This window comes from Arvicanthis niloticus, chromosome 13 (assembly GCF_011762505.2).
Source record: "Arvicanthis niloticus isolate mArvNil1 chromosome 13, mArvNil1.pat.X, whole genome shotgun sequence".
Taxonomy (NCBI): Eukaryota; Metazoa; Chordata; class Mammalia; order Rodentia; family Muridae; genus Arvicanthis; species Arvicanthis niloticus.
This window is the reverse complement of record NC_047670.1, coordinates 63,933,954-63,959,744: the sequence shown is the minus strand read 5'-3', so window position 1 is coordinate 63,959,744 and position 25,791 is coordinate 63,933,954. Positions and strand designations below refer to the sequence as shown.

At 52.8% G+C, this 25,791-nt stretch overlaps 1 protein-coding gene across 5 annotated transcripts; it reads left to right on the top strand.

Moving 5' to 3' along the window:
- On the top strand, window positions 1–25,791 carry Sbf1 (SET binding factor 1). 5 transcript variants are annotated; one of them, XM_034516076.2, is made up of 42 exons: window positions 1–229; window positions 6,527–6,612; window positions 6,919–7,056; window positions 7,234–7,392; window positions 7,477–7,587; window positions 7,922–7,945; window positions 8,181–8,286; window positions 8,411–8,543; window positions 8,644–8,752; window positions 8,829–8,942; window positions 9,059–9,136; window positions 9,531–9,644; window positions 9,717–9,845; window positions 9,929–10,027; window positions 10,105–10,309; window positions 10,393–10,505; window positions 11,398–11,547; window positions 11,812–11,880; window positions 11,955–12,113; window positions 12,188–12,456; window positions 12,548–12,720; window positions 12,800–12,873; window positions 12,948–13,143; window positions 13,344–13,471; window positions 14,448–14,626; window positions 14,735–14,871; window positions 14,981–15,188; window positions 15,520–15,716; window positions 15,807–15,944; window positions 18,670–18,747; window positions 19,109–19,290; window positions 19,372–19,551; window positions 20,090–20,191; window positions 20,264–20,449; window positions 20,525–20,651; window positions 20,727–20,857; window positions 20,931–21,161; window positions 24,034–24,141; window positions 24,246–24,457; window positions 24,969–25,056; window positions 25,131–25,262; window positions 25,349–25,791. In XM_034516076.2, the coding sequence occupies exons 1-42, from the start codon at window positions 175–177 to the stop codon at window positions 25,445–25,447; spliced, it is 5,706 nt and encodes a 1,901-aa protein (XP_034371967.1). In that variant the 5' UTR covers window positions 1–174; the 3' UTR covers window positions 25,448–25,791. The 5 variants fall into 5 exon arrangements, with proteins under 5 accessions (XP_034371967.1, XP_034371968.1, XP_034371969.1 ...); XM_034516077.2 differs by lacking the exon at window positions 7,922–7,945; XM_034516078.2 differs by lacking the exon at window positions 18,670–18,747.

Here is a 25,791-nt window from a genome sequence, read left to right as displayed (position 1 = left end):
CGAAGCGCCCGGGCGGGCCGGCTGGCTGGGAAGATGGCGGCGGAAGCCCTGGTCAGCGGCGCCGCAGAGGAGCGGGCCGGGGGTGTCCCAAGTGTGCAGCTTAGGGCCAGCGCCGGGCCATGAGCGCGCCGCCATCGAATCCTCGAGCCGTGGAGCCCGCCTGCGCCCCTTGCCATGGCGCGGCTCGCGGACTACTTCGTGCTGGTGGCGTTCGGGCCGCACCCGCGCGGTGAGTGCCGAGTCTGAGCGCCGAGGGACGAGCTGGGGGCTGAGGGACTGGGACTGAGGACTTGAAACTAAGGAGACCGGGCCGGAGGCAGGGTCAGGACTTGGGGCCGAGCTCTCGGGGCTTTCGAAAAGAGGCCTCCGTAGTAATTGGCCACGGTGGCGTCGGGGCAACCCGCGAGGACCCCGGACTACATGGCCTGTGTAAGAACCGTCCTCCTATACCTGGGCACCTGCGTCGGTGTTCCGAGGTGGGCAGGGCCGTGTAGCTCGGGCGTGGGAGGCTGGAGGACCCTGCTGCAGTTCAGTCTCCCCGATTCCAAGTTGGGTGGGATGGGCTCACCCCGCCTTGGCCGACTGCCTGTGGCTGTGTCTGGTACTTTCAGAGAGGGGGGCGGAACGTTTCGTTTTTCCAGCTTCTCTGATCCAGTGCTAGGTCTGAAGCCTCAAGCACGCTTGGTGGGGTGCAGTGGAGGGGGAGGGGTTCAGAAGAAAGTGTCAGACTTGGAGAAGAGCATTCCTGGTGCTCAGATCTGTAAGCTGGGCCCTCAGTGGGGGATCAGTGTGGCAATTGGTACTCGTGTCTAGGAGGCCCTGATCTGGAGTTAGCACCTGTGTCTGAGAGCCCTTCAGTCCAGGGGGTAGGAGAAAACGGAGCCTGACAGTGACATCAGCAACAGCCATGGAGACAACAGTGTTGGGGTGTTGGCTGGAGTCCTCAGTGTGCCAGGCCCTGCACAACCCTTTGTGTGTGTGATCTCATTTCTCCCAATAGCCCACTGAGATTGCCTTGCCGTTGCCCTATCTTCAGCATAGAATCTGGCACAGAGAAGTTGAGTGTAGGTCTGGAGTGGAGGCTGGGACTTGTACTCTGGTTGTCAGAGTCCACCTGCAGAGGGGCAGTTGTCTTAGGGACAGCTGTGGCCAGATGAGGTAGCTCCTAATTCCTAGATGTAATGTCTCCTACCATGTTCCAGTTATCTCTTCCACACAGTTACTCTGCTGCTTCTCAGACCAGCTGTCACTGTCACCATTCAGGACCCAAACTTTCTTCTTTGCCTTTCTTCTTGCTAAGTCTCCATTAGGACTGTTCCTTTGTTTAATGTTTACATGTTGGACCCTATATGCACTGGGGAATAGCAGCAGCACCACCACCATCACCTCTGTCTCCAGACCCCCTGGTTCTTTCTGCTCTCATGTATTCAAGTCTGTATCTTTTGGCACTCAGTCCCAAGCATCTGTCTTTCCCTTCAGAGAGGGAGTTCTCAAAGGCAGAGACCACATTGTCTTCATTCCCCTGTCCTCCTTGAGCAGGAGGCTTGCCACCAATGTTGTGCTGGCTCACAGAGGGAAAACCTGTGCTCCAAGGCATATGTGAAGGCCAGGAACAGGGTGCTGCTGGGAGTGAGGAAATGAAAGCTGGCTGAGGGCTTGCGTTTCTCAGGGGGTCTCGGGCTGGGTGCTGGGCCAGGGCTGGAGGAACAAAATGGACCTGGGTGGTGGTGAGAGGGGTATGAAGAAGGACCTGTGAGACAGAACGTAGGTAGAGACCAGGTCGGGAGGTCTGCTGGGAGTAGGGTAAAATTGAGGGTGACATGAGGTGTGGGTGGGCTCCATGAGAAGTTGCTGTGACACGTGGGCTTACTGATAGAGCCGTTCAAGAGGCATGGACCTCTGTCCTCTGTACAGGACATACAGGACGGGATAGAATGTTGAGGCCAGAGGTGGCTACTTTTCCTGAAAGGTGTGATAGAGTAATTCTCGAATTACCCATCACTGTGGAAACTGAAGGCCAACAAGCTCTCTGAGCATTGCCTTCTAGGGTCAGAGTTGACTGGCTGCTGGCTAACCACTCAGCCTCAAGGCTTTCCTTTGAGGAACCAGCCTCCAATTGGGTTTCTGGGTGTGGGCTGAAGGCAGATCTATAAGGCAAGGGATGTGAGTGCCAAGAGCAAAAGACCCCAAACTGAGGAGCTCACTGAAGATTAGTTGTCCTTCCTTTGTCACTCTTCACCAACTTGGCTTGTGCCAGTCACTGTGTACTCTCTGCCTCAGTTTCCTTGTCTTCATATGTGATGAGTCACACAGAGCTGCTCCGAGGCTGTCAGAAGCACTTGTGTGTAAAGGTATAGCACAGGATGGGCCCAAGGAGATAATTTACATCTAAGGTCTGCGTAGCTGATGTACGAATACTGCTAGGTAGGTGTTTCTGAGGAAGAAGGTGAAGGGCCCTCTGTGTGCTGACTGCTCTGTGATGCAGGGCCTTTAGATTAAGGGGTACGAGTGAGAGGACACCTTAGTTTTGTTCTGAATCAGAACCTTTTCTCTGGAGTAGAACCTTGGTAATGAGTGCCTTTTAAAGCTGTCTTGGTTAGGCCCAGAGTCCTACCAGAGGGAGCATTCTGGTTGCTAATGGTTACAGTTGGTGACCTGTGTGCAAGGCTACAGACAGTAAATGCCTGGGCTGTGTGTAACTCTTTCACTTTAGACTCTAAGTTTAGAGGGTGCTAGATGGCACAGCATAGACCCCGCACCTAGTGAGTAGGGCTGTGTGCTTTGTCTTATTACTCAACTGGATACTTTTCTTAGCATGAGGGACCAGACAGCATAGCTTGAGACCCCTGCCCAGTTCCCAGACGTGTTCACTTAATTAGTTGTAGCTTGGCCAGTACTCAGTTATCTGGGAATGCCAGTTATCAGACACTTTACCTGACTTAAACCGCACAGGTACCCTTCTGCCTCTGCTGGGGAGGAAGAGCTACATCTCCATCAACCAAGAAAACTATTTGTATTCCATGACCTGCCCTCCTTCCCTCAGCCTTGATCTTAATGAGGTGGCCACATTCTTAGGCCCATCTACTGTCCCCACCCATGGCCCTGCCCTCCCTCTGGATCAGGTTGGGGCTGTTTGGGGTGGCTGCAGTTCCCTCCCAGCTCCCCCACACCCTGAGAGCTTAAGGGTCCAAGGTCTTGGATTGAAGTTTCTGTGGTCGTTTATAGATTGGGGGTAGGTCAAAGAGCTGTAGGCTCCCGCTGCACACCTTGTCAGCTGCAGCTTGCCTGGGGCATTGTATCTTAGTGTTCAGGTAGAAAAGCAGGAAGGCGGTATTCTTTTGTTTCCTCTCCCTTTTCCTATAGCTAGGCTCCTGAGAGGCAGCAGCTACCTGGTGCTGTCCAGCATGCATGGTGAGGTATGTGGTAGGTCAGTCAGGGGTACTGGTATTCTTTTTGAGCCTTCCCACAGTGCACACTGTTCATGGCTGGTACTCCAGGCATCAGAGCCTGGCACTAGTGATGAGATTCTGCCAGCAGATGACAGAATACATGACCTGTATTCTGCTACCCAGTATGCCATTCAGGCCCCCAATCTGCATGGGCCTCGCTGCTGGAGGAAGCTCTTGCTGAGGTGCTTTGAGTGCCAGTGTATCTTCTAGAGTGGGCCTATCCAGTCTGTGGGTTCAAGAGTGGGCCAGGGACTTCCCATCTCTGCTTTAGTGGACTTTAGTGTCCATCCTTCATAAGCTGCCCAAAGAGCACACTGCCTTGTAATATATGGCTGTGCTGTTGGGATTTGTTCTAGCAGGGTTGGGATAGGGAGGGAGGATGTGCCTGCTCTTGTCTGTCCAAAGTGGGCAGTACTTTGTTGGGTTAAGTACAGTCATTGCAGGTTACTCTTGTTGCCAAAAGTCTTCAGTGGGTGACAGACATAGAGGAACATGGCAAAGCCCCTCATACAAATGCAAGCCAGAAGTCTAGGGTCTCAGAGAAGCCAGACAGAGTTAACAAGGCTTCCTCATGGTCTCATTGGGAGGGCCTACTGTGCCTTAGGGCTCCGGAAATTGTTTGCACTTCTGACTGAAGAACCTGTTTGTTTGTGAGGCGTGAGTTGGGCAGGGTGTGGGGAAGATGGTCATATAGCTGACTACATGCATTCAACAAGCCCTAATTAGGCTGTAGTCTGTGCCATGCACAGGAACTGTGTCTGTTCAGGCTACTACAGGTGTACCAGTTGTCTGGAGAGGGCTTATACTTGTTGGGGGAAGGACCTCAGGGACCTGCTCCAGGCCCCAGATTTAGATGGCAAGTAACTAGGTAGCAAGCATCTTAGAGGAGGCAGTAGACTGAATCCTGAAAGTCAAATCCTGGGCTGTTACAGTACACAGAAGAAGAGATGTGCACTGGGCTGCCGTCTACCCGTCTCCCTAGATGAGGCAGGTGGGAGTCTCAGGAAAGGAGCTCTTTAGAGTGTAGAATCCTCAGAAGGCTTTCAGGCTAGTGGGAAGTGGGAATTAACATTGCACAGGATGAGGGATACTGGCAGTGGAAGGTGACCATCCTCTCTGTACCAATTGCCCTGGGTAGAAAGGCTGCTAAAAACAACCCTCAACCCTCAGAAGGTACTAGCAGCCCTCCTGGCCTTGTGGGAAGGCTGCAGGGCAGAGGCTGCAGTCCCTGTCTGTGTACCCCCCCCCCTTCCTCCTCATGCTGCCTCGTGGCAAGAACTGGGTGAGCCCTGGGTGCCAGCCAGGGCTGGGCCCAGATGGTGGTTTAGGGCCGAGCACAAGGAGGCTCTTGCCCGAGTGGGTGGGGGGAGGAGCCACAACTGGGGGAGGGGGGGAATGTGTGTGTGTGTGTGTGTGTGTGTGTTTGTGTTTTCACAGTACATGCACCACCCAGGCCTGTTGAGGGTGGGACCTGAGGAACCCCCTGGGGGTTTTATCTTGGTGGGACAGGTGTGTGGGTGTGTGTAGGTAGGCATGACACCAGCAGACACCTGTCCCTTCCTTGTCTGTTGCCTGTCGCCTGTTGGTGGTGGGAGGAGGGGAGCAGGAAGCTGAGGTTTTGTGAGTCATAATAGGCCCCTGCACCCCACCACCTCCTGCTTAGCAGCAACCTTCCTAGTGTTCACAGTCTCGGTGCTTTCTCCATGGTTCTGGAGGGATGCACGGTCTCCCATGGTTGCAGCTGAGTTTCTTTGCTTTTAGGGGACCTGGGAATTGTGGATTGTTGCGTTGGGCTTAGTGGTTCAGCACAACTGTGTTCAAGTGGACCAGGCTGGGTGGATATGAGGCTATAGCCTAGCAAGCAGACTCATTGCACACAGAAGTTTTTTGGGACTTAGGCTGAGCAGGGGGATCCATGAGAAGACTTTTGATGTAGACCACCCTCCCCTCACTGTCTGCTTCTGCTTCTTCCCCTGGTGGGAGCATCTGGTCCATGAAAAGGATGGGAGAGCACTGTACCCTAAGGATCTTGAAGCCGTAGGTGTGAGAGGCAGAAGTGAGGAGGCCTGTCTTTCCATACCACAGTGGTTCTCAACCTGTGGGTTGGGACCCCTTTGGGGTCAGATATCCTGCATATTAGATATTCTTGCAATTCATAACAGTAGCAAAATTACAGTTATGAAGTAGCAATGAAATAATTGTATGGTTGGGGGTCATCACAACATGAGGAATGTGAGGAATATTAAAAGGTTGCAACATTAGGAAGGTTGAGAAGCACTGCCGTACCAGGCTCCATCTTCCATGTGCATGTGAGGCAAAGGAAGTCATCACACATCCTTATCACTGCCCTCACTTTACCTCCTGATTTGGTGGTGTAAGATGAGCCCCAGGCAAGGACCTTCACTCCACCTACACAGACTGGACTTAGAAGTATTTCCCTTGCTGGTACATACTGAGGGAGCCTGGGAGCTTCAGGGCTCAAAGGGGAAGCATATACTTGCCAAACTCTTTGTTTTTGGAGACTTGTGTTCTGGGAGGTACTGTCTCTGAGTTACTTTGGATAGGTAGCAGTTTGGATCCATGGTTGGTATTTCCACCCCATCATAAAAGGAGCTAAGGCTTGAATTCCACACATGGGCCCAGGGCAGACATATGACAGAGGTCACCAAGATCCCCAAATATGTCCTGTATATTCAGACATGTCCACAATCTGCATGGTGTTCATTGTTGGCAGGGAAGGCTAAAGCTGCAGCTTGGCAGTCAGGGAAGATGTTGAGTTAGCTAAAACTCCTCCTCCCTGAAAGACTCCTGTACAGTGAAAGGTTAGGTTGGGCTGGTAGGTGAGAGGAAGGATCTGGGGGGCTTTTCTTTCTTCCTTATGGTGGCCTTGGGGTCTACACTTATCCAATGGCTTATCTACCCAGAAGTCTATTTAGAGAAATGGTAGCTCTGGGAGCTTAGGTTGGTCTGGTGCCAGATGAGAAGGGGCTGTTTCCATCCTGGGCCAATCCTGACAGTATGAGGGAGGGTTGGGGTGTGTGGGGAAAGGTCCTCTGACCACTTGCTCTTGTTCTCAGGGAGTGGGGAAGGCCAGGGCCAGATCCTGCAGCGCTTCCCGGAGAAGGACTGGGAGGACAACCCTTTCCCCCAGGGCATTGAACTGGTGAGTGTGGAGGTGTAGCATTAAGGGGACTGGGAGTAGCTGGCCTGACAGGCAGGGTGTCTTGCTCATGTCACTGTGTCCCTCATGGGCTTTACCCCAGATGGTGAGGCCAGAGCTGTGTTACTCCTTTCACCAAGAGGGCTGAGGCTAGGGGGTTAAGGTGTTCCCTTGGTAACTAACAGGTGCTTCTTATACCCTGCAACTCCAGGCCCTGGCAGTACAGATGCTTGAGGATAGGTGGTAGGGGTAAGGGGGGAGTTTTTGTTATAGGTGTGGGTGCAGGCACTAACTGCTGATCCTCTGCAGTTTTGCCAGCCCAGTGGGTGGCAGCTATGTCCCGAGAGGAATCCACCAACTTTCTTTGTGGCTGTCCTTACTGATATCAACTCTGAGAGGCACTACTGCGCCTGCTTGACCTTCTGGGAGCCAGTGGAGTCCACACAGGTCAGCGTAAGCTCTGGTGTGCAACATGTGAAGCTGAGCCTTGGGCCATGGCCAGCTTGCTCTACCTCTGGGGGTATGTTCCTGTTGGGGAAGGCTGGGTCTGAGTCACCTCTGTCTTCCACTTGGTCTCATGGGATGACTCTGATTAGAGCCAGGAGAATGGGTTTCTGTCTGCAGGAAGTGATGTGCACTGAAGATGCCACAGAGAAGGAGGAAGAGGCAGATGGAGGAGGCCACGCACAGCTGTCATCCACAGCCCCAGCCCAGCCTGGCCAGCTTTTTGCTCCAAAGACTCTGGTTCTGGTGTCTAGACTGGACCATGCCGAAGTGTTCAGGGTGAGGAGGGCCTCCATAGCAGCAAGGCAGGGCACGGGGGTGTTTCTGTCAGCTGTACCACTGTTCCCTATCTGGTTGTTGCAGAATAGCCTTGGTCTCATCTATGCTATCCATGTGGAAGGGCTGAATGTGAGCCTCGAGAATGTGATCGGGAACCTGCTCACATGCACCGTCCCTTTGGCTGGCGGGTCTCAGGTGGGTCTTGGCGACAGGTGGATGGCCACAAGCCTTCCTGGTACAGTCATGGGAGGCGGGGAGTGGGGCACCTGTGGGGTACTGATAGTCTGGCTAACTCAGCCCAAGGCCTTAGACACTCTCTTCTGCTTTTGGTGCCACTCTTGCCATCTGTTCTTAGCCCTGTCTACTTATTTGGCTTCATACCTATACCTTTGGGCCTACATTTTATGTCTCTCTATCCTGTTGATCATTGAGTGTGTTCCTATCACTGGATGCTGTTGTCCATCTATCTGTCTGCTTCCTACTCTGCCCTGTGTCTAATGGTGTCTCTCTGTCTGTCTGTCCTGTGCAGCTGGACTCTGTTGAGGAAGGAGCGGTATGGATTCTTTGTTTCTTCTGCCCATTCAGGCCCTGCCCCCACCCACATCAGAGGCATTCCCCCTTACCTTGAGTTTTCTCTGCAGCGCTGCTCAGCCAACAGAGGCAGGGTGTGGCCTTTCCCTCCAGTCATCTAAGCCAGTCCCATCTCAAGATTTGTCAGCTCACCTGGGGCCAAGTGCTCAGATATGCTCCAACTATACTGCTAAGCTCTGGTCATTTTCTTCCTACAGAGAACCATCTCTTTGGGGGCTGGTGACCGGCAGGTCATTCAGACTCCACTGGTAGACTCACTGCCTGTCAGCCGCTGTAGTGTAGCGCTGCTCTTCCGCCAGCTGGGTGAGACTGCCTGTCGTACCCAACCCCCAATGTCCTGTCCTGAGGCTGGTGGGCAGAGGTGTGGGTGCCCCCTGGGTTCTGGAGTAGGGACACGGGCCCTCACCAGGCCTTCTTTTTTCTTCAGGCATCACCAATGTGCTGTCTTTGTTCTGTGCTGCCCTTACTGAGCACAAAGTCCTCTTCTTGTCCAGGAGCTACCAGCGTCTAGCAGATGCTTGCAGAGGCCTCTTGGCACTGCTGTTCCCTCTTAGATACAGGTGCTTTTCTGCCTGTCCCTACCTCCTGTCTCCTCCAGGTCCTTCTGCCTACCCCTGTGTCCTATGTTTGGGGCTTACAGTGTCTTCTGACCTGTTACAGCTTCACATATGTGCCCATCCTGCCGGCACAGCTGCTTGAAGTCCTTAGCACACCTACGCCTTTCATCATTGGGGTCAATGCAGCCTTCCAGGCAGAGACTCAGGAGCTGGTAAGGGCTGTGCCTTATGTCTGCATCACTGCCTAAGCTTGCTGGTCTCTCACCGTTTGTTCCCTTTGGTGCACAGCTGGACGTGATTGTTGCTGATCTTGATGGAGGGACAGTGACTGTCCCTGAGTGTGTGCACATTCCACCCCTGCCAGAGCCACTTCAAAGCCAGACCCACAATGTTCTGAGCATGGTGAGGGTTGGGGTTAGGGTGGGGCTGGAACCTGAGGCTTGTGGGAGCCATCACCTGACATCCAGAGAACCCTAAGGTCACCATGCAGTTGTCCCTGCTCCCCTCTGTTCCCACAGGTCCTGGATCCAGAGCTGGCGTTGGCTGACCTTGCCTTTCCACCTCCTACAACATCTGCTTCCTCCCTGAAAATGCAGGTGGGGATCACTGCGGCTCTGGTATAGAGATGCATTGCCTCTAATGGCTAAGCTGATGATGGCGTCACTCAGCCTACCTCCAAGCTGACCTCAGGCTCCTCTAGCCTAGGCAGGATGAAGCCTGGGAGCAAAGGAGCTACCTACAAATAGTTAGGTGTGGTGACTGTGCCTAAGTCAGTACAGTGAACCAATCAAGGGGCTCCGAACAGGAGCTGTTTGTTCAACACTTGTAGAACTAACTTGGCTAAGAAGCACTGTTGGGAGAAGCAGAAGGGGGTGGCAAAGGTTCCTGGGAAACCTGTGTCTGGCTGTGAATGAGAATAGAGGGAAGTATCCAGGGTCTTTGAGTGTCTCCTGGGACCTGATACTCACCTGCATTGACCTGCTCTCCCAGGACAAGGAGCTTCGTGCTGTCTTCTTGCGGCTCTTTGCTCAGCTCCTGCAGGGTTACCGCTGGTGCCTGCACATTGTGCGCATCCACCCAGAACCCGTCATTCGCTTCCATAAGGTAGGCTGTGGGGTTGGGGCTGGAGCTGTCTCCATGAGTCCTTGAGGAACTAACTTTCTGGTGTTCTCCCAGGCAGCATTCTTAGGCCAGCGTGGACTGGTGGAGGATGATTTCCTGATGAAAGTGTTGGAGGGCATGGCCTTTGCAGGCTTTGTATCAGAGCGTGGGGTCCCTTACCGTTCCACAGACCTGTTTGATGAGGTATAGCCCTGCCTTTGCCTGCCTACCTGTGCCTCCCCTAGCCCACTCAACTGACCTCATCACCCTGCCTCCTTTCCCCTTAGCTGGTGGCTCATGAGGTAGCACGGATGCGAGCAGATGAGAACCATCCCCACCGTGTCCTGCGTCATGTCCAGGAACTGGCAGAGCAACTTTATAAGAATGTATGGTGGGTGACATGGAGGGCATGCTACCACTTTGGTCCTGGCCCACTAGCCAATGTCTGCCCGTGTTCCCTCAGGAAAACCCCTACCCAGCTGTGGCGATGCACAAAGTGCAGAGGCCAGGAGAGGCCAGTCACCTGCGGCGGACCCACCGGCCATTCCCCCGGCTAGATGAGGGCACAGTTCAGTGGATTGTGGACCAGGCTGCGGCCAAGATGCAGGGCGCACCTCCAGCCGTCAAAGCTGAGAGGAGGACCACTGTGCCTTCAGGGCCCCCCATGAGTATGTAACCTGAAGGGGAAGGCAGGCTGGTTTCGGATGGATACAGGGCCAGGAGTTAAAGTGAACACGTCCTTTCTCTTTAGCGGCCATACTGGAGCGGTGTAGTGGGCCTCATATCAACAGTGCACGACGGCTGGAGGTAGTGCGGAACTGCATCTCCTATGTGTTTGAAGGGAAAATGCTTGAGGCAAAGAAGGTGAGGCCTGTCAGGTAGAATTTTTTTTTTTTTTTTTTTGGTTTTTTGAGACAGGGTTTCTCTATGTATCCCTGGCTGTCCTGGAACTCACTCTGTAGACCAGGCTGGCCTCGAACTCAGAAATCCGCCTGCCTCTGCCTCCCAAGTGCTGGGATTAAAGGCGTGCGCCACCACTGCCCAGCGAGGTAGAATTTCTAATCTGGGCTTTGGGCAGCAGGTCTTGGGAGACTCAGTTCTTTCTTTCAGCGTGGTAAATGCTGAGTTTGTGCAGTGCCTGGGTGGATAGGAGGGTGCTCTTTCATCTGAGTGAACAGCAGTGTAGTGCTTAATACACTATACACAGTGTAGATGCATGCATGTCAAACATTCTTGGAGTTTTGTTTTATCTGGGGGAAGAGTTTTCAAGACAGGATCCTTATAGCCCAGGGTGGCCTGCAATTCACTCTATAAGTAGAGCCGGCTTTGCTCTTCCTCAGCCTCTTGAGTGCTGGGATTACATGCATAAGCCACCGTGCCTGGCTTTGTGTTGCTTTAACTTAGTTTTGCATGCTATTCTGCCCTTCATTGTGTTCATGAACACATTTGAGGTCTTAGTAACATTTGTGTGGTGCTCCTGTGGAGCCTCTCTCCAGAGCACATGTCCACACTGGCTTGGGAGCCTGCACCATGCATACCTTGTGTCTCTGTCCTCATGAATTGTCATTTGTGGAATTGCTGGATCTGTTGGAAGATTTAGTCTATATTGGTCAGTGAAACCCAGAACCTGGCACACCTGAGTTACACTGGTTTTTGGGTTTTTTTTCTCTGCTTAGAGCCTGAGCTTGGCTGCCTCTGGGTGAGGATCTCCCTGTTCTGCCTTCTGTTCTACATTTCCTCTTGTCTCTGCTTTCAGTTGCTTCCAGCTGTACTCAGGGCCCTGAAGGGGCGAGCTGCCCGTCGCTGCCTCGCCCATGAGCTTCACCTGCACGTGCAGCAGAACCGTGCAGTTCTGGATCATCAGCAGTTTGACTTTGTCGTCCGCATGATGAATTGCTGCCTGCAGGTGAAGCTGGCCCTCATCTTACCAGTGATACCACATGACGGAAGAGGGGGTGCAGAAGTCTCTCCATGTGATAGGGTGGGGAAGGTCCATAGTCTGAGGAGGATGGGGAGCTGAAGAGAGTTCTCGTTGGAAATGACTTTGAAACCTGAGGCATCAAGTCCAGTGGCAGTGGTGGGAGATGCTGGTCTTGATGGCCAGAGAGGTGGGATTGGGTAGGGATGCTTTCCAGGAGGGCTTTCCCATCACTCATGGCTCTGCTCACAGGATTGCACTTCCCTGGATGAGCATGGCATTGCAGCTGCACTGCTGCCTTTGGTCACAGCCTTCTGCAGGGTAAGTGTTGGGAGTGAGGTGGGGCTAGGTTTCCTCTCTAGGAGCTCATGACCTTTCCAACTTCATTCCTATAGAAGCTGAGCCCAGGGGTGACACAGTTTGCATACAGCTGTGTTCAGGAGCATGTAGTGTGGAGCACACCACAGTTCTGGGAGGCCATGTTCTATGGGGATGTGCAGACCCATATCAGAGCCCTCTACCTGGAGCCCTCTGATGGTGTGAGCCCCACCCAGGTATGCAGGACTTTTTGGACCTGGGCTGTCTGGGACAGACACCTTGGCCTTGCCTTACTCTTGTGCTGTGACAGGAGACTGGGGAGGCACAGTCTCAGGATGATGAACGATCTGCCCTGGATGTGGCTTCAGAGCAGAGGCGCCTATGGCCAACCCTGAGCCGTGAGAAGCAGCAGGAACTGGTACAGAAGGAGGAAAGCACTGTGTTCAGCCAGGCCATCCACTATGCCAACCGCATGAGCTACCTTCTGCTGCCTCTGGACAGCAGCAAGAGCCGGCTGCTGCGGGAGCGGGCAGGGTTGGGAGACCTGGAGAGTGCCAGCAACAGCCTGGTCACCAACAGGTGGGGTGGGGCCAGTGGGGAGGCCTGGGCCAGGGATAAGGCTTCTGGGGTTGTGGGGGTGCTGGTGCCCACACACCCCCTCTTGGCCCAGCATGGCAGGTAGTGTGGCTGAGAGCTATGACACAGAGAGTGGCTTTGAGGACGCAGAGACGTGTGACATGGCTGGGGCTGTGGTCCGCTTCATCAACCGCTTTGTGGACAAGGTCTGCACAGAGAGTGGGGTCACCAGCGACCACCTCAAAGGACTGCATGTCATGGTGCCAGGTATGGCAATACTGGTATGGGAGCATCCCTTAGATGAGTGGCTGTAGGGGCTCAGGGTATGAGACCTGCTCTCTCCTAGACATTGTCCAGATGCACATTGAGACCCTGGAGGCCGTACACCGTGAGAGCAAGAGGCTGCCCCCGATACAGAAGGTGAGCAGTGGCTGACCAGCTGTGCATACGAAGTCTGGGCTGTGTTCTAAGTTTCTGCTCTGTTTCCTGGGTAGCCCAAGCTGCTGAGGCCACGCCTGTTGCCTGGTGAGGAGTGTGTCCTTGATGGCCTTCGAGTGTACCTGCTGCCAGATGGGCGTGAGGAGGGTGTAGGAGGCAGTGGAGGGGGCCCTGCTCTACTTCCAGCTGAGGGTGCTGTCTTCCTTACCACATACCGCGTCATTTTCACGGGGATGCCTACTGACCCCCTGGGTAAGCTTTTAGACCTTTTCTGTGCCTCTCCCAGCTCTTTGGAGGAGATAAGACTTCCCTTTCCCTTCCCTTTTCTCAAAGACTCAAAGCCTGATGGGAGATAGGCCTTTCCTACCCACCCAAGACTTCTGTATTTGCTACCCTGAGATATTATCCTTTTCTTCTCCCTTCCCCTCCTGACTCTGCTTGGCCTGTTTAAGTGGGGGAGCAGGTGGTAGTCCGTTCCTTCCCCGTGGCTGCATTGACCAAGGAGAAGCGCATTAGTGTGCAGACCCCTGTGGACCAGCTTCTGCAGGATGGGCTGCAGCTTCGTTCCTGCACATTCCAGGTGTGTAAACTCTTGTCCACTGCAGCTAGGTTGAGCCCTATAAGTGGTTTCCTGCCAAGGGGCTGTTGACTTGGGGTGTCACATTAGCTCTCTATAATGGGACTTTCTTGGACCCACCAGCAGTATGAATGAGATATGGAGACTTTTAATGTAGTTTAAAGTTTAGGCCTTTTGCTTGGGAAGTCTCCTGGCTACTTTAAACTTAATCCAACTAACTAGCCACCTAACCAACTAACCACCTGCCACATGGCTAACTCTAGACCTTTTCTGCCTGCACCTGGGGCAGGCAGTCCGTGTCTGTTCCTTCGGTGTCCCCAACAACTGCTTTCTTCTGCTTCATTCTCTCTCCCTAGAAGTTCCCCTCCACCTCCTGCCCAGCTATTGGCTGTCAGCTCTTTATTACAACCAATCAGCAGCAAGACAATCTCTGATACAATTCTAGATTGCCTCTAGGCATAGAGGACTGACTGTCTGACCTTCAAGTATCTGAGCAGGTGTGGAAGAACAAGTATTTACAAATACAAGGCCATAGAAATGACAATACCAGGATCCTTCCAGCGTTTAGTTCTCTGTCAGAACAGAATTAGCAGTTGGAAATACAGAGACACACCTTCACACATATAAAGAAAAGGTGACCCCGACAGCTTTCAGCTTGCTATATCATTTGACCTTTTGAGATAGTGGCCTGTGTCTTTGTTGTTATCCTTGGGGCATTGACCTTTGAGTCCAAGTTATGAGTGAGCTGTCTCTACTGAGACCTCATCAGTTAGCACTGAAATTTACAGTTTATACGCATTGGACCTTGAGTTACATGGACATGCCTTTCCTCCAAGTTTCCCTGCCTCTGTGGTATGCATGCTGTAAGACGGGAGCCTGTGAACTGAATACTGTCTGATTAGGGAGGAGCGTGAGGGCCACTTAGAGCCCTGAGGCTTTATTTATTTATTTATTTATTTATTTATTTATTTTGACCCAGCTGCTGAAAATGGCCTTTGATGAGGAGGTGGGATCTGACAGTGCTGAGCTCTTCCGAAAGCAGCTGCACAAGCTCCGGTACCCACCAGACATCAGGGCCACCTTTGCATTCACACTTGGCTCAGCTCACACACCTGGCAGGCCGCCACGGGTTACCAAGGACAAGGGTCCTTCATTCAGGTATGGAACTGGATTCCAGAGTCAGGGCAGCCAGGTGCTTGCTATACCCCTTGCAGAGTCTTCCTGGACTTCCTGTCCTCTCATCTCTGTTGGACTTTTACACCCCAGAACTCTGTCCCGGAACCTGGTGAAGAATGCTAAAAAGACCATTGGGCGGCAGTATGTTACTCGTAAGAAATATAACCCCCCTGGCTGGGAGCATCGGGGCCAGCCACCCCCTGAGGACCAGGAGGACGAGATCTCAGGTGGGAGCAGAATCAGGGAGATCGCTGTGCTCTCTATCAGAGTTGACCCCATGGAGGCTGGGGCCTGGGTGGTCTTTGGGTGCTGACCCCAGCTGTACTGTTTGCACAGTGTCAGAGGAGTTGGAGCCCAGCACACTGACCCCGTCCTCAGCCCTGAAGCCCTCTGACCGCATGACCATGAGCAGCCTGGTGGAACGGGCATGTTGCCGTGACTACCAGCGCCTTGGACTAGGTACCCTGAGCAGCAGCCTGAGCCGGGCCAAGTCGGAGCCCTTTCGCATCTCTCCTGTTAATCGCATGTATGCCATATGTCGCAGGTGAGGGCTGGCTAGAACACGCCAGGAAGATTTTGCCAGGACTGACTAGGGTGGTAGGCAGTGCTTGGACACCTTCCCTGCTTGCCATGGATCCTGGAGAGACGAGGAACATGGACAGGAGGTGGATAGAGAGTTGGGCGGCAGGTTTGGTGGGGGCTTCCAGATATGCATAAAGCACCTTTGGCCTTTAGAGTCTGGGAGCCAGGAATTTGCTCCATTGTGCTCACTCTGTTAGTTAGCTCTTCTTGCCTCTCCTGTGTCAGGCTCTGTGGGTAGGCAAAGAGCAAAGCCTTAGAGCTGTCCTCATGATAACCAACTCCAACTCCTGCAGCTATCCAGGATTGCTGATTGTTCCCCAGAGCGTCCAGGACAATGCCCTGCAGCGTGTATCCCGCTGCTACCGCCAGAACCGCTTCCCTGTGGTCTGCTGGCGCAGTGGGCGCTCCAAGGCTGTGTTGCTACGCTCTGGGGGCTTGCACGGCAAAGGTGTTGTTGGTCTCTTCAAGGCCCAGAATACGCCTTCTCCAGGTACTCCTCCTTTGTTCTTCCTGTGTCTGCCTACCTTGCCTGTGCCTGTCCAGTGTCTGCCTCCTTCAGCTCCAGCTTTTCCTTTCTCAGGCCAAGCCCAGGCTGACTCCAGCAGCCTGGAGCAAGAGAAGTACCTGCAGGCTGTGGTCAGCTCCATGCCACGCTATGCTGACTCATCAGGACGAAACACACTTAGTAGCTTCTCCTCAGCCCACATGGGTGGTCACGGTGAGAGGGTGCTTTTGAGTAAATGGTGGCCATAGAGCAAAGAGGACTTTGTGGGGCTATGGCAGAGTTTATGCAGGGGCAGAAGTGGCTTCACTGTGGTGTTGGGTATGGGACAGAGAGGACTTTGTGGGGCTATGGCAGAGTTTATGCAGGGGCAGAAGTGGCTTGACTGTGGTGTTGGGTATGGGACAGAGAGAGGGACTCCTCTTTGAGTTCTGGGACAGGGCAGGAATACTGCTCAGACCAGGTGAGTGTCCTGAGGCCCTGTCTCCTCTGACCGTAACCCTGACCATTTCCTCACCTTCCATAAGCCAGCACATCCACCAGCGGCCTTAGGTCCAACAGATGCTCATCCAGCCCTTGCTGTGCTTGCTGATGCCTAAAGCCCTTAGAACATCCGCAAACTCGTTTTCTCGTCCTTCCTTTACCCTGTCTGCTTCCAGCTGCCACACTGCCCATTAGTGGGCCTTCATCGTCTTCTGTCCTGGCTCTTTGGGCTTTGTCTGCACTGTTCTTGCTGTCCTTGTCATCCCCTATACATATCTCCACAGCACCTGAACACACTTCTCCCCATGCTGACTTCTGCCTGAGACATGATTGTGTACAGCATCTTCTGTCCTTATGCATGGGTCTCTTGTCTGAAGGAGGCCCAGAGATCAGGGGTGTGCCTCTGGCTATTAGTTGAGTCCCTTCTTTTGCTGCCTGACACTTGCTGCCCAGCTCTAGCTGTGGGCTGGACTGTTTTCACAGTTGTTCTGGATGGCAGTACTAAAAGAGAGGTGTCCTGTGTATGCTCTGGACACTATCTGTGAGTGAGGGCAGATAGCTTGGTTAGCCAATGAAGTGTGGGTTATGGGCACTGTTCTTGTCGGCCTCATTCTCATGGCCTGACTACTAGATGCTGGGATCCTTAGCAGTTGATTCTTTGATTTTTTAGCCACTAACTTGCATACCAGCCCAGTACGTGTCAAGCTAGGTCCTTGTACTTGGAACTCTGTCTCAGCATTAGCATCTGCCATAGACTACAGAGCCCATTTTACCAAGCTCTCACGGTCACGGTGATACAGTCTTATGGATAGGCCAGGCTGACTGATTGTCACTTGGGAGTAAGTTGCCCCAGCCCATCTTGTATGCCAGGCCTTAACCGCCCCCCCCCCCCCCCCCCCCAGTTCTTCCATTCCCCTCTTGAGGTTGTAGGGCTACATTTTCTCTTCTGGGCTCAGATCCTGAAAGCATAGTGGCACGAGTGGCTTTTAGGCTGGCAGTAGTTCCCATGAGCAGAGCCGTCTTGTAGGCCAGGGTCCTTAAGTCTGTCTGTCTTGTCTGTCTTATTCCTATGGCTAATTGTTCTTTCTTACTGTTTTTTCAAGATAGGGTTTCTCCCTTTAGCCCTGGCTGTTTTGTACATTTTTTATAGACCAGGCTGGCCTCACACTTACAGTTCATCTGCCTCTGCCTCCTGAGTGCTGAGATTAAAGGCGTATGCCTCCACACCAAGCCAGATCTGTTCTTGCTTGGAGCTGTCTGCCCTTCGTTTTTTCTGTATCTCCTCTACCCCAGGCCTCTTCACTCCCTGTTGAACTTGTGGTTCTCATCTGTATTTACCAATGCTTACCAGTGATCTTCGTCTCTTGTTAACACTTGCTGGCCACTGGTGCTGAGGACAGGGCAGCAAGTCTGCTCTCACCAAGTGATACAGTCTGATGGGATAGGCTAGGCTGACCGGTTGTCACTGTTCCCTGAGAATACCTGCTTTTTGTGTGATAAAATGTGTTTTATAGTCTGATCTTTCTGCCAGAAATTCTGAGTGGCACCTTCAGGCAGCATCTTCCCCTGAGAATGTGTGAGCTTTTGCCTTCCCTATGTCTCCTGGACATCTCTGTAGCCTTCTTCAATGACAGTGTTGCTGCCTTTCGTGTTATAAATTCAGGGTGTAGGGCCACACTCCCTACCTGACCAGTGATGATCTGGAGTCTGGCTTCCTTCAGCTCTACTTGGATTTTCAGCTGGCAACCTAAGTAGGCTGATACTGTCTTCACTCCAAGTTGGCTAACTGCCATCTATAATGTGGAGTTGTCAGAGAAGTCGAGGTGTGGAAGACTGGCCTTGAGCTTGGCCATAGTGATCTCTGCATTGGTGGGGTGATATTTGGCTCCATGCCTTTTTCTGTGTGCTCTATGAGGCCTCTGCACAGTCAGGTAAACCTGAGGTTCTCCCAGGCTTCTCCCAGATACTGCTACCTTGTCCCAGTCCGTAACTCTGCCTGCTGCTGTCCTAAGACTCAGATCTGCTCATGTCCTCGATAAAACTGTCTCCCCACCCCTCCAGTTCTTCTTTCTCCCTCTTCCAGTTGCCTCTAGGTCTCCCCAAGACTAAGGCTCTCAGGTACCTGTGTTTTGTTCTGGGCAAGGTTCCTACATAGCTGTGTGTATATTCATGGAATTGTCTATCAGCCAGACCCTGGCTTACTATAAAGGAAGAGCTCTAGGAGAGACTTGAAGACAAGGTTTCTCTGAGCTGTTGGAAGAAGAGTCCAGTATTCCAAAGCCTGACTCTTCCCAGTATCATAGAACCTCTTCCCTAGTTGCCCCTGGTGGGGAGGACCCATGCCTGGACCAGACAAGGGCCCATCCTGCTTCTGACCCCTGGGAGTGGGGCTTGGTGGGAGTCTCTGACAACCCAGGCCTGGAACCAAATCTGAGCCTTCTCTCTGCTGTGCCCTCAGTGCCCAGCCCCCGAGCCAGGGTCACCACGCTGTCCAACCCTTTGGCGGCCTCGGCCTCCAGATGGACTGCGTCCCGAGGTACCGTACTGGGGCTCTCCCCTTAACTGGAACTGATGGCCCCCTAGTATGACTCAAGCTGTCTTGGGCACTAATATCTCCTTCCACACCCAGCACTAACTGTCCCTTTGTGACAGACTAGCACAACTGACTCCTAGCCCTACTTACCTGCCCAACACCTGATCCCAATCCAAACACTAACACAGGCCACCCCTCATGTGCCTCAGCATTTGTGTGTTCCAGTCCTCCTCCCTCTTGTGGCCTGCCGACCACTCTGCCCTGCCTGGAAACTCAGTCCCCTCCCTGGAGGCCAGGCCCAGCCAGCCCCAGGTAAGTGGTGTCCTGACCTCAATCTAGTGCTTACTGGGTGTCTCCTTTTCAGGGAAGTGGAGCAGTGTCCGAGCCAGTGGTCGAAGCAGTGGTCTTGGTGCTGATGTAGGCTCTCGGCTAGCTGGCAGAGATCTCCTCAGTACTCCCCACACCAACGGAGCTCCACCTGATTCTGGTTTTCTGCGGCCACAGCGTGCAGCCCTCTATATCATTGGTGACAAAGCTCAGCTCAAGGTAACTGGGGGAGAGGTGCAGGGCCAGGTGGGGAGCACAGGGCTAGGCATGCCTCACAGTTTGTCATTGGTCTTCTTCCAGGGTGTGCGCCCAGATCCCTTGCAACAGTGGGAGCTGGTGCCTATTGAAGTATTTGAGGCAAGGCAGGTGAAAGCCAGCTTCAAGAAACTGTTGAAGGCCTGTGTGCCTGGTTGCCCTGCCACTGAGCCCAGCCCAGCCTCCTTTCTGCGCTCACTGGAGGATTCAGAATGGCTGATCCAGGTCTCTGCCCTGCCCCTGCCTCTGCCCACCTGGGTACTAGGTCTCTCTAGGTCTGGGCTTGCTTGTTTGACATTTTAGGCATGAGGAGGGAGAGGAGAGGTTATAGGCACTTGTATGTAGTGTCATGGTGTTGGGGAGGCAGCTGTGGTCTGGGCCAGTCTGCTGTGTGCAGGAAGTTTGGTGTCCAGTGTGGGATCACACTGGCTTGTGGGACAGGGCCTTCTGCTGCTTTGCCCCTTTTGCAGAATGGAAATAGGTTGTTGTGAGTCGGTGCCCTGTGAAAACTAGTGTGCTGAGGGAAGGGGCTGCTGCCACCTGCAGGGCAAGACTGCCACACCCAGCAAAGGACAGGGACTTCTGAATCTGCCTTCCTTGTCATGGGTTTTCTGGGAGGGGTGAGCAGGCAGGAGGAACAGTGCGAGCATGACCGGAGCAGAGCAGATCGGGTCTATCCAGTGCTGTAGATCACTACTGGCCTTCCAAGGATTCTGTGGATATGTGAGCCTCTGGGTCCTGATTGGCTGTAGTGTCCATGCAGATACACAAGCTGCTGCAGATCTCGGTGCTGGTAGTGGAGCTGCTGGACTCTGGCTCCTCTGTCCTGGTGAGCCTGGAGGATGGCTGGGACATCACCACTCAGGTATGTGGCAGGTGCGAGCAAGGGGGAGGGGAGGGTCCTCAGATGTCCTCCTGACTTCTGGTGTGCTGGCAGGTGGTATCCTTGGTGCAGCTGCTCTCAGACCCCTTCTACCGCACTCTGGAAGGCTTCCGCCTGCTAGTGGAAAAAGAGTGGCTGTCCTTTGGCCATCGTTTCAGCCACCGTGGAGCCCACACCCTGGCTGGTCAGAGCAGTGGTTTCACGCCCGTCTTCCTGCAGTTCCTAGACTGTGTACACCAGGTGGGTAGATTTCCATGTAGGTAGGCTTGAGCTATGCTCCCCTAACCTGACCTCTGACCCCACTACTTCTTACAGGTTCATTTGCAGTTCCCCATGGAGTTTGAGTTCAGTCAGTTCTACCTCAAGTTCCTTGGTTACCACCATGCATCCCGCCGTTTCCGGACCTTCTTGCTGGACTCTGATTATGAGCGTATTGAGCTGGGTATGTAGGGAAGAAGGAAGTCTGGGGTGACTGTCTGGACTGGAGGGTCCTAAGCTCAGTGTTACTCTTGGGTAGGGCTGCTGTACGAGGAGAAGGGTGAACGCAGGGGCCAGCTGGCATGCAAGTCTGTGTGGGAGTATGTAGACCGGCTGAGCAAGAGGACCCCCATGTTCTACAACTACACGTATGCGCCCGAGGACACAGAGGTGAGTGGGGCCTGGCTGGGGCAGCAGCTCCTGCATGGCCCAGCTTCTGAATGTAAGGCTTACTTGCTCCCAGGTGCTGCGACCCTACAGCAATGTGTCCAATCTGAAAGTGTGGGATTTCTACACTGAGGAGACGTTGGCTGAGGGTCCCCCTTATGACTGGGAGCTGGCCCAGGGACCCCCTGAGCCTCCAGAAGAAGAACGTCCTGATGGAGGTGCTCCTCAGAGCAGGCGCCGTGTGGTATGGCCGTGCTATGACAGCCGTCCTCGAGTCCAGCCTGATGCCATCTCACGTCTGCTGGAGGTGTGTGCTGTCCCAGACAGCGGGGGATGCCTCTGTGTGGTGTGTGTGTGTGTGTGTGTGTGTGTGTGTGTGTGTGGTTTGTTACCCTTGAGAACTAGGATGGCTCTGACTTCACCCACCTTGTGAACTGCTTACATTACATTCTTGGGATAGCTGTGGTTCTTAGGTCTGTCTCATGCTAATAGATATTTACAGATAATGAGAAGAAAGCATTTGTCAAAAACTCTCAAGATTCGGGACCTGGGTTTTGCTCTTGGCATATGTGTACCCCTTTACCTGGTATATCAATCTACTTCTGTCACTGTGAGGAAATACTAGAGATAGGTTAGTTGACAAGGTAGAGAAATTTATTTAGCTTGCAGGTCTAGAGGCTCAAGGGAATGTGCTCAGTTCTAGGAAGTGTCTGGGCTGGGTCACATCATGGCAGTCTTCCAAGAAATGTTCTCATCCTGTCCAAGACGCCTTCCCTATGACCCAAGGATCTTCCAGCAGACCCCACCTCTTAAAGACCCATCACTTCCTCCCTAGCTCTGCTACTTGGGGCTAGTCTTTCCCACAGGTACAGACCACATCTTCACTGCAGCACCTGCTGTCAGTTGTCTGTCAGGCATGCCTTAGAGTGAGGAGTAGCTCTTCTGGGGGCTAGTCCTGGAGTTTAGAGAGTCACTGTTGCCTCCGACTTGCCATCTTTTCTGGCCATATCTGCTCAAGAATCAGACTTAAACAAGGGCAGAGGTCCCTTGAAAGAGACAATGGTCAAATGAGCTGTGGCCGTTGGTGTGCGGTGGCTGTGGCAGTGTACAGGGCGGCAGATCCTGTCTGTGGCTCATCAAAGGGGCTGAACAGTCAGGGAGTCTGGGCCTCAGGTCCTATGTCAGAAGAGGCTGCACTCTTCTGTGCTGGCTGTGTCCCCTTCAGGATTCTGTGAGCATTGCCTGGTTTCCTCATGTTCGAAGGAGAGCTTTGATGATCCAGTAAAGGGCCTAGCCCAAAGAGTTTATTACGCCTGCCTGCCTGCCTGCCTGCCTGCCTGCCTGCCTGCCTGCCTGCCTGCCTGCCTGCCTGCCTGCCTGCGGGTGGTATTTTGTACAGGGATGACAGTCTGGGAATCAGAAGAGTTGTCCTGATGTGATGTTACTGGAGCCTCCTAGTTTTCCCATGGCATAAGTGTGTATAGTACTTATTTTTGTTTTACTTTGCTTTAAAGAAGTTAAAAAAGAAAGGCTTTCTGTTTCTGCTTTGCTTTGCTTTTGCAGTACTGAGAATTGAACTCAGGGTCTTATATATGCTTGGGGGTGCTCTACCACTGAGTTACAGCTGAAACTAGGTTATATGGTTATATTACTATTATTATGTTGAGACAAGATCTAAGTTGTCCTAGCTGGCAACAATTTGAGATTCTCCTGCCTCAGCCTCCCCAGTAGTTGGGAGTACATACTCTAGGTCTGGCCTCTAATCCCTTTTTTCTTTGTATATCTAGTCCAATACCAGTTCCTTTCAGTCAAAAAGACTTAATATTTCTTGTAATACAGATCTGCTAGTCATACCTTGCCTCAAGCTCTTATTATGTCTGAAAATGCCCCCCACCTCTTTGTGGTGGTGCTGTCAGCGAGCGAATCAGTCTAGGACCTTGTGTGTATGTGGAAGTATTCTCCACCAAGCCATGACCTCTGCCCACCCACCCACCTGCCTGTTGCATCTTTAAGGTTTTTGTGTTTGTGGGGCAGGGAGGGTGTCTCACTCTAGCCCAAGTTAACCTGGAACTAACATTTTTTCTCAAGCTGGCTTCAAACTCAGTAATCTTTCTGTTTCAGCCTACTAGTTAAAGGCATATGCCATTGTGCCCAGCTATGGTTATTCTTTGAGACAGTCTTATGTAGCTAAAGAGGGCCTTGAGTTCCTTCCTGATGCTCTGGCTTCAACCGTCCAGGTTCTAGGATTACATCTGTAAACTGCCATGCCCAGCTCTCCGTATTTTCAAGAGATAGGGTGTTGCTGTGTTTGCTTAGGCTGTCCTTGTTCTCCTAGTCTCAAGTGATCCTTGTATGTTAGCCTGCCAGCTAGGTAGATGTACATGGGAAACACAATGCCCGGTTTGCCTGCCTGCCTGCCTGCCTGCCTGCCTGCCTGCCTGCCTGTCTCCATCTTTCTTTCTTTTTATTTGTTTAGTGGAGCTGGGTACTAACTCCAGCTTTATGCATGGGAAACAAGTGTTCTCTAACATTGAGCTATACTACACTCAGTCCACATGTCATTGCCTTTAAAGGGTATGTTCTTTGAATATAGAATTCAGATGTGGCAAGTTTTTACATTCAAGCCCCATGCTGAACCCTCACTGATAGAATACTAATTAAACCCACACACTCCATTCAGTTTTAAGGAATCATTACATTGTTTTCTGGCTTGTAGTATGTTCACCAAAATCTGTGCTCATTCATATCCTTATGAATTATATAACATCATCTTTTGTTTTTATCTTTTTATATAATATAGCCCTTGTTGGCCTGTAACTCATAAACACTGGCCTGCATCTGCCTCCTGAGTGCTGGGATTAAAGAAGTGTACTTTACTCTAAACCTGTATACCTACTCAGCCTGGATTTTTGCTTAATTGTTGTTTGTTTTAAAATATTTTTAAATTTAAAAAAACCTTTATGTGTATGTATGTTTTACCTGCATGTATGTATATGTACTGCTTACATGCCTGGGACCTACAAAGGTCAGAAAAGGGTGTTGGATTCCCAGGAACCACAGATAGATGCGACACTATATGGATGCTGGGCATCAGACCCAGCTCCTCTGCAAGACAAGTGCTCTAACTGCTGAGCCATCCTTCCAGCTCCGGGTGTTCTTTGCTCACCAATTCTCCCCAGGAGCTGCAGCGGTTGGAGACAGAGTTAGGTCGACCTTCTGAACGCTGGAAAGACACCTGGGACCGGGTGAAGGCTGCTCAGCGCCTTGAAGGCCGGCAAGATGGACGTGTGAGTGGGTGGGATGACAGGCTGGGCTGAGGGATAGCTGGTATGTGTGCTGCCAGGAGATGGAGGCTGAGCAGCCTGATACAGTCCCATTCTGCTTTTTGCAGGGTACCCCCAGCTCACTACTGGTGTCAGCTGTGCCCCACCATCGCCGCTCGCTAGGTGTCTATCTACAGGAGGGGCCTGTGGGCTCTACTCTTAGCCTCAGCCTGGACAGTGACCAGAGCAGTGGCTCAACCACATCCAGCTCTCGCCAGGCTGCCCGACGGAGCACCAGCACCCTGTACAGCCAATTCCAGACAGCTGAGAGCGAGAACAGGTGAGGGGCACAGCCCACCGCTACTTCTGGACTGGGAATTGGGACCCATGCATGACTATCAGATGGGGTTAAGTTCTCCGAGTACTTCAGTATTTTCTGTAGGTAAAAGGACTTGTAGTAGCTCTAACAACTGCCCAAGCATAGGTGAGCATCAGAAAAGGTTTGGGTTGTAGACCTGGTGACTGTAGCAGGTCTGAAATGAAGCCAAGAGGTACCGGTAAGACAGCCACTAGGGGCTGTCATTGAAACTGGGGCCAGACAGGATCCATCCTACCTAAGCCTTGAGGGGCCATTTTACTCTGGTTGCTTCCACAGATTTGACTACTGAGTTTCTCTTCCTCTTTAGGGTGTCTGTGTCACATGGGACTACCTCCCAGATACCGTAAGGTCTGGTGTTTGGGACCCAGTGTCTGTCACATGATGACCATAAAGGGACTGACCCTTCATCTAATTTCTAGAGGTGGTCCTTCACCTAATAGCTAACCTGGCCCTCATTCTGGTACAAATGCAGGTCCTATGAGGGTACCCTGTACAAGAAGGGGGCCTTTATGAAGCCCTGGAAAGCCCGTTGGTTTGTCCTAGACAAGACCAAGCACCAGGTGAGTGGTGGTACAGGGACAAGGGAAACAGAACATAGGTCTGTCTTGACTGCATCTTCTCCTCCTCACCCCAGCTGCGTTACTATGACCACCGAGTGGACACAGAATGCAAGGGTGTCATTGACCTGGCAGAGGTAGAAGCTGTGGCACCTGGCACACCCACTATAGGTGCCCCCAAGACTGTGGACGAGAAGGCCTTTTTTGATGTGAGCCTCTGTCAAGGGTGGGGAACGCCTGGGGCCAGGGGCTTGAAGTTCGTAGGGGCATGGATTCAGTAACCCGCTCTTCCCAGGTGAAGACAACACGTCGCGTTTACAACTTCTGTGCCCAGGATGTGCCCTCAGCCCAGCAGTGGGTGGACCGGATCCAGAGCTGCCTGTCGGATGCCTGACCCCTCCCGGCCCTGCCCGGGCTGCTCTGCTTCCAGTCGTTACAGACCACTAGGGGTGGGCAGGGCCGCCCCGGCCATGTTTACAGCCCCGGCCCTCGACAGTATTTGAGGCCCTGAGCCCCCCAGCACTTGTGTGTACAGCCCCTGCCCTGCCCCACCTGGCCAGCTCTAACTTATTGTGGTGTCATGGCTGAGCCGTTTAGGGACGCGGCCATGGTACAGCCCTGCCCTGGGCTTGTAAATAGTCCACCCTACCCGGCCCATCAGTGTGCTGGCCCTGGCCGGCTGGCTGTGCTAAGTTGTTTCTAGAAACCAGAGTCTATATAAAGAGAGAACTAACGACA

Bases quoted from the DNA above. Each gene is read 5' to 3' on its own strand.
- Sbf1 (XM_034516076.2), top strand. From the start codon at position 175: ATGGCGCGGCTCGCGGACTACTTCGTGCTGGTGGCGTTCGGGCCGCAC. The intron at 230-6,526 runs GTGAGTGCCGAG...TCTTGTTCTCAG, and splicing joins GTTCGGGCCGCACCCGCGCG to GGAGTGGGGAAGGCCAGGGC. The intron at 7,393-7,476 runs GTGAGGAGGGCC...TGGTTGTTGCAG, and splicing joins ACCATGCCGAAGTGTTCAGG to AATAGCCTTGGTCTCATCTA.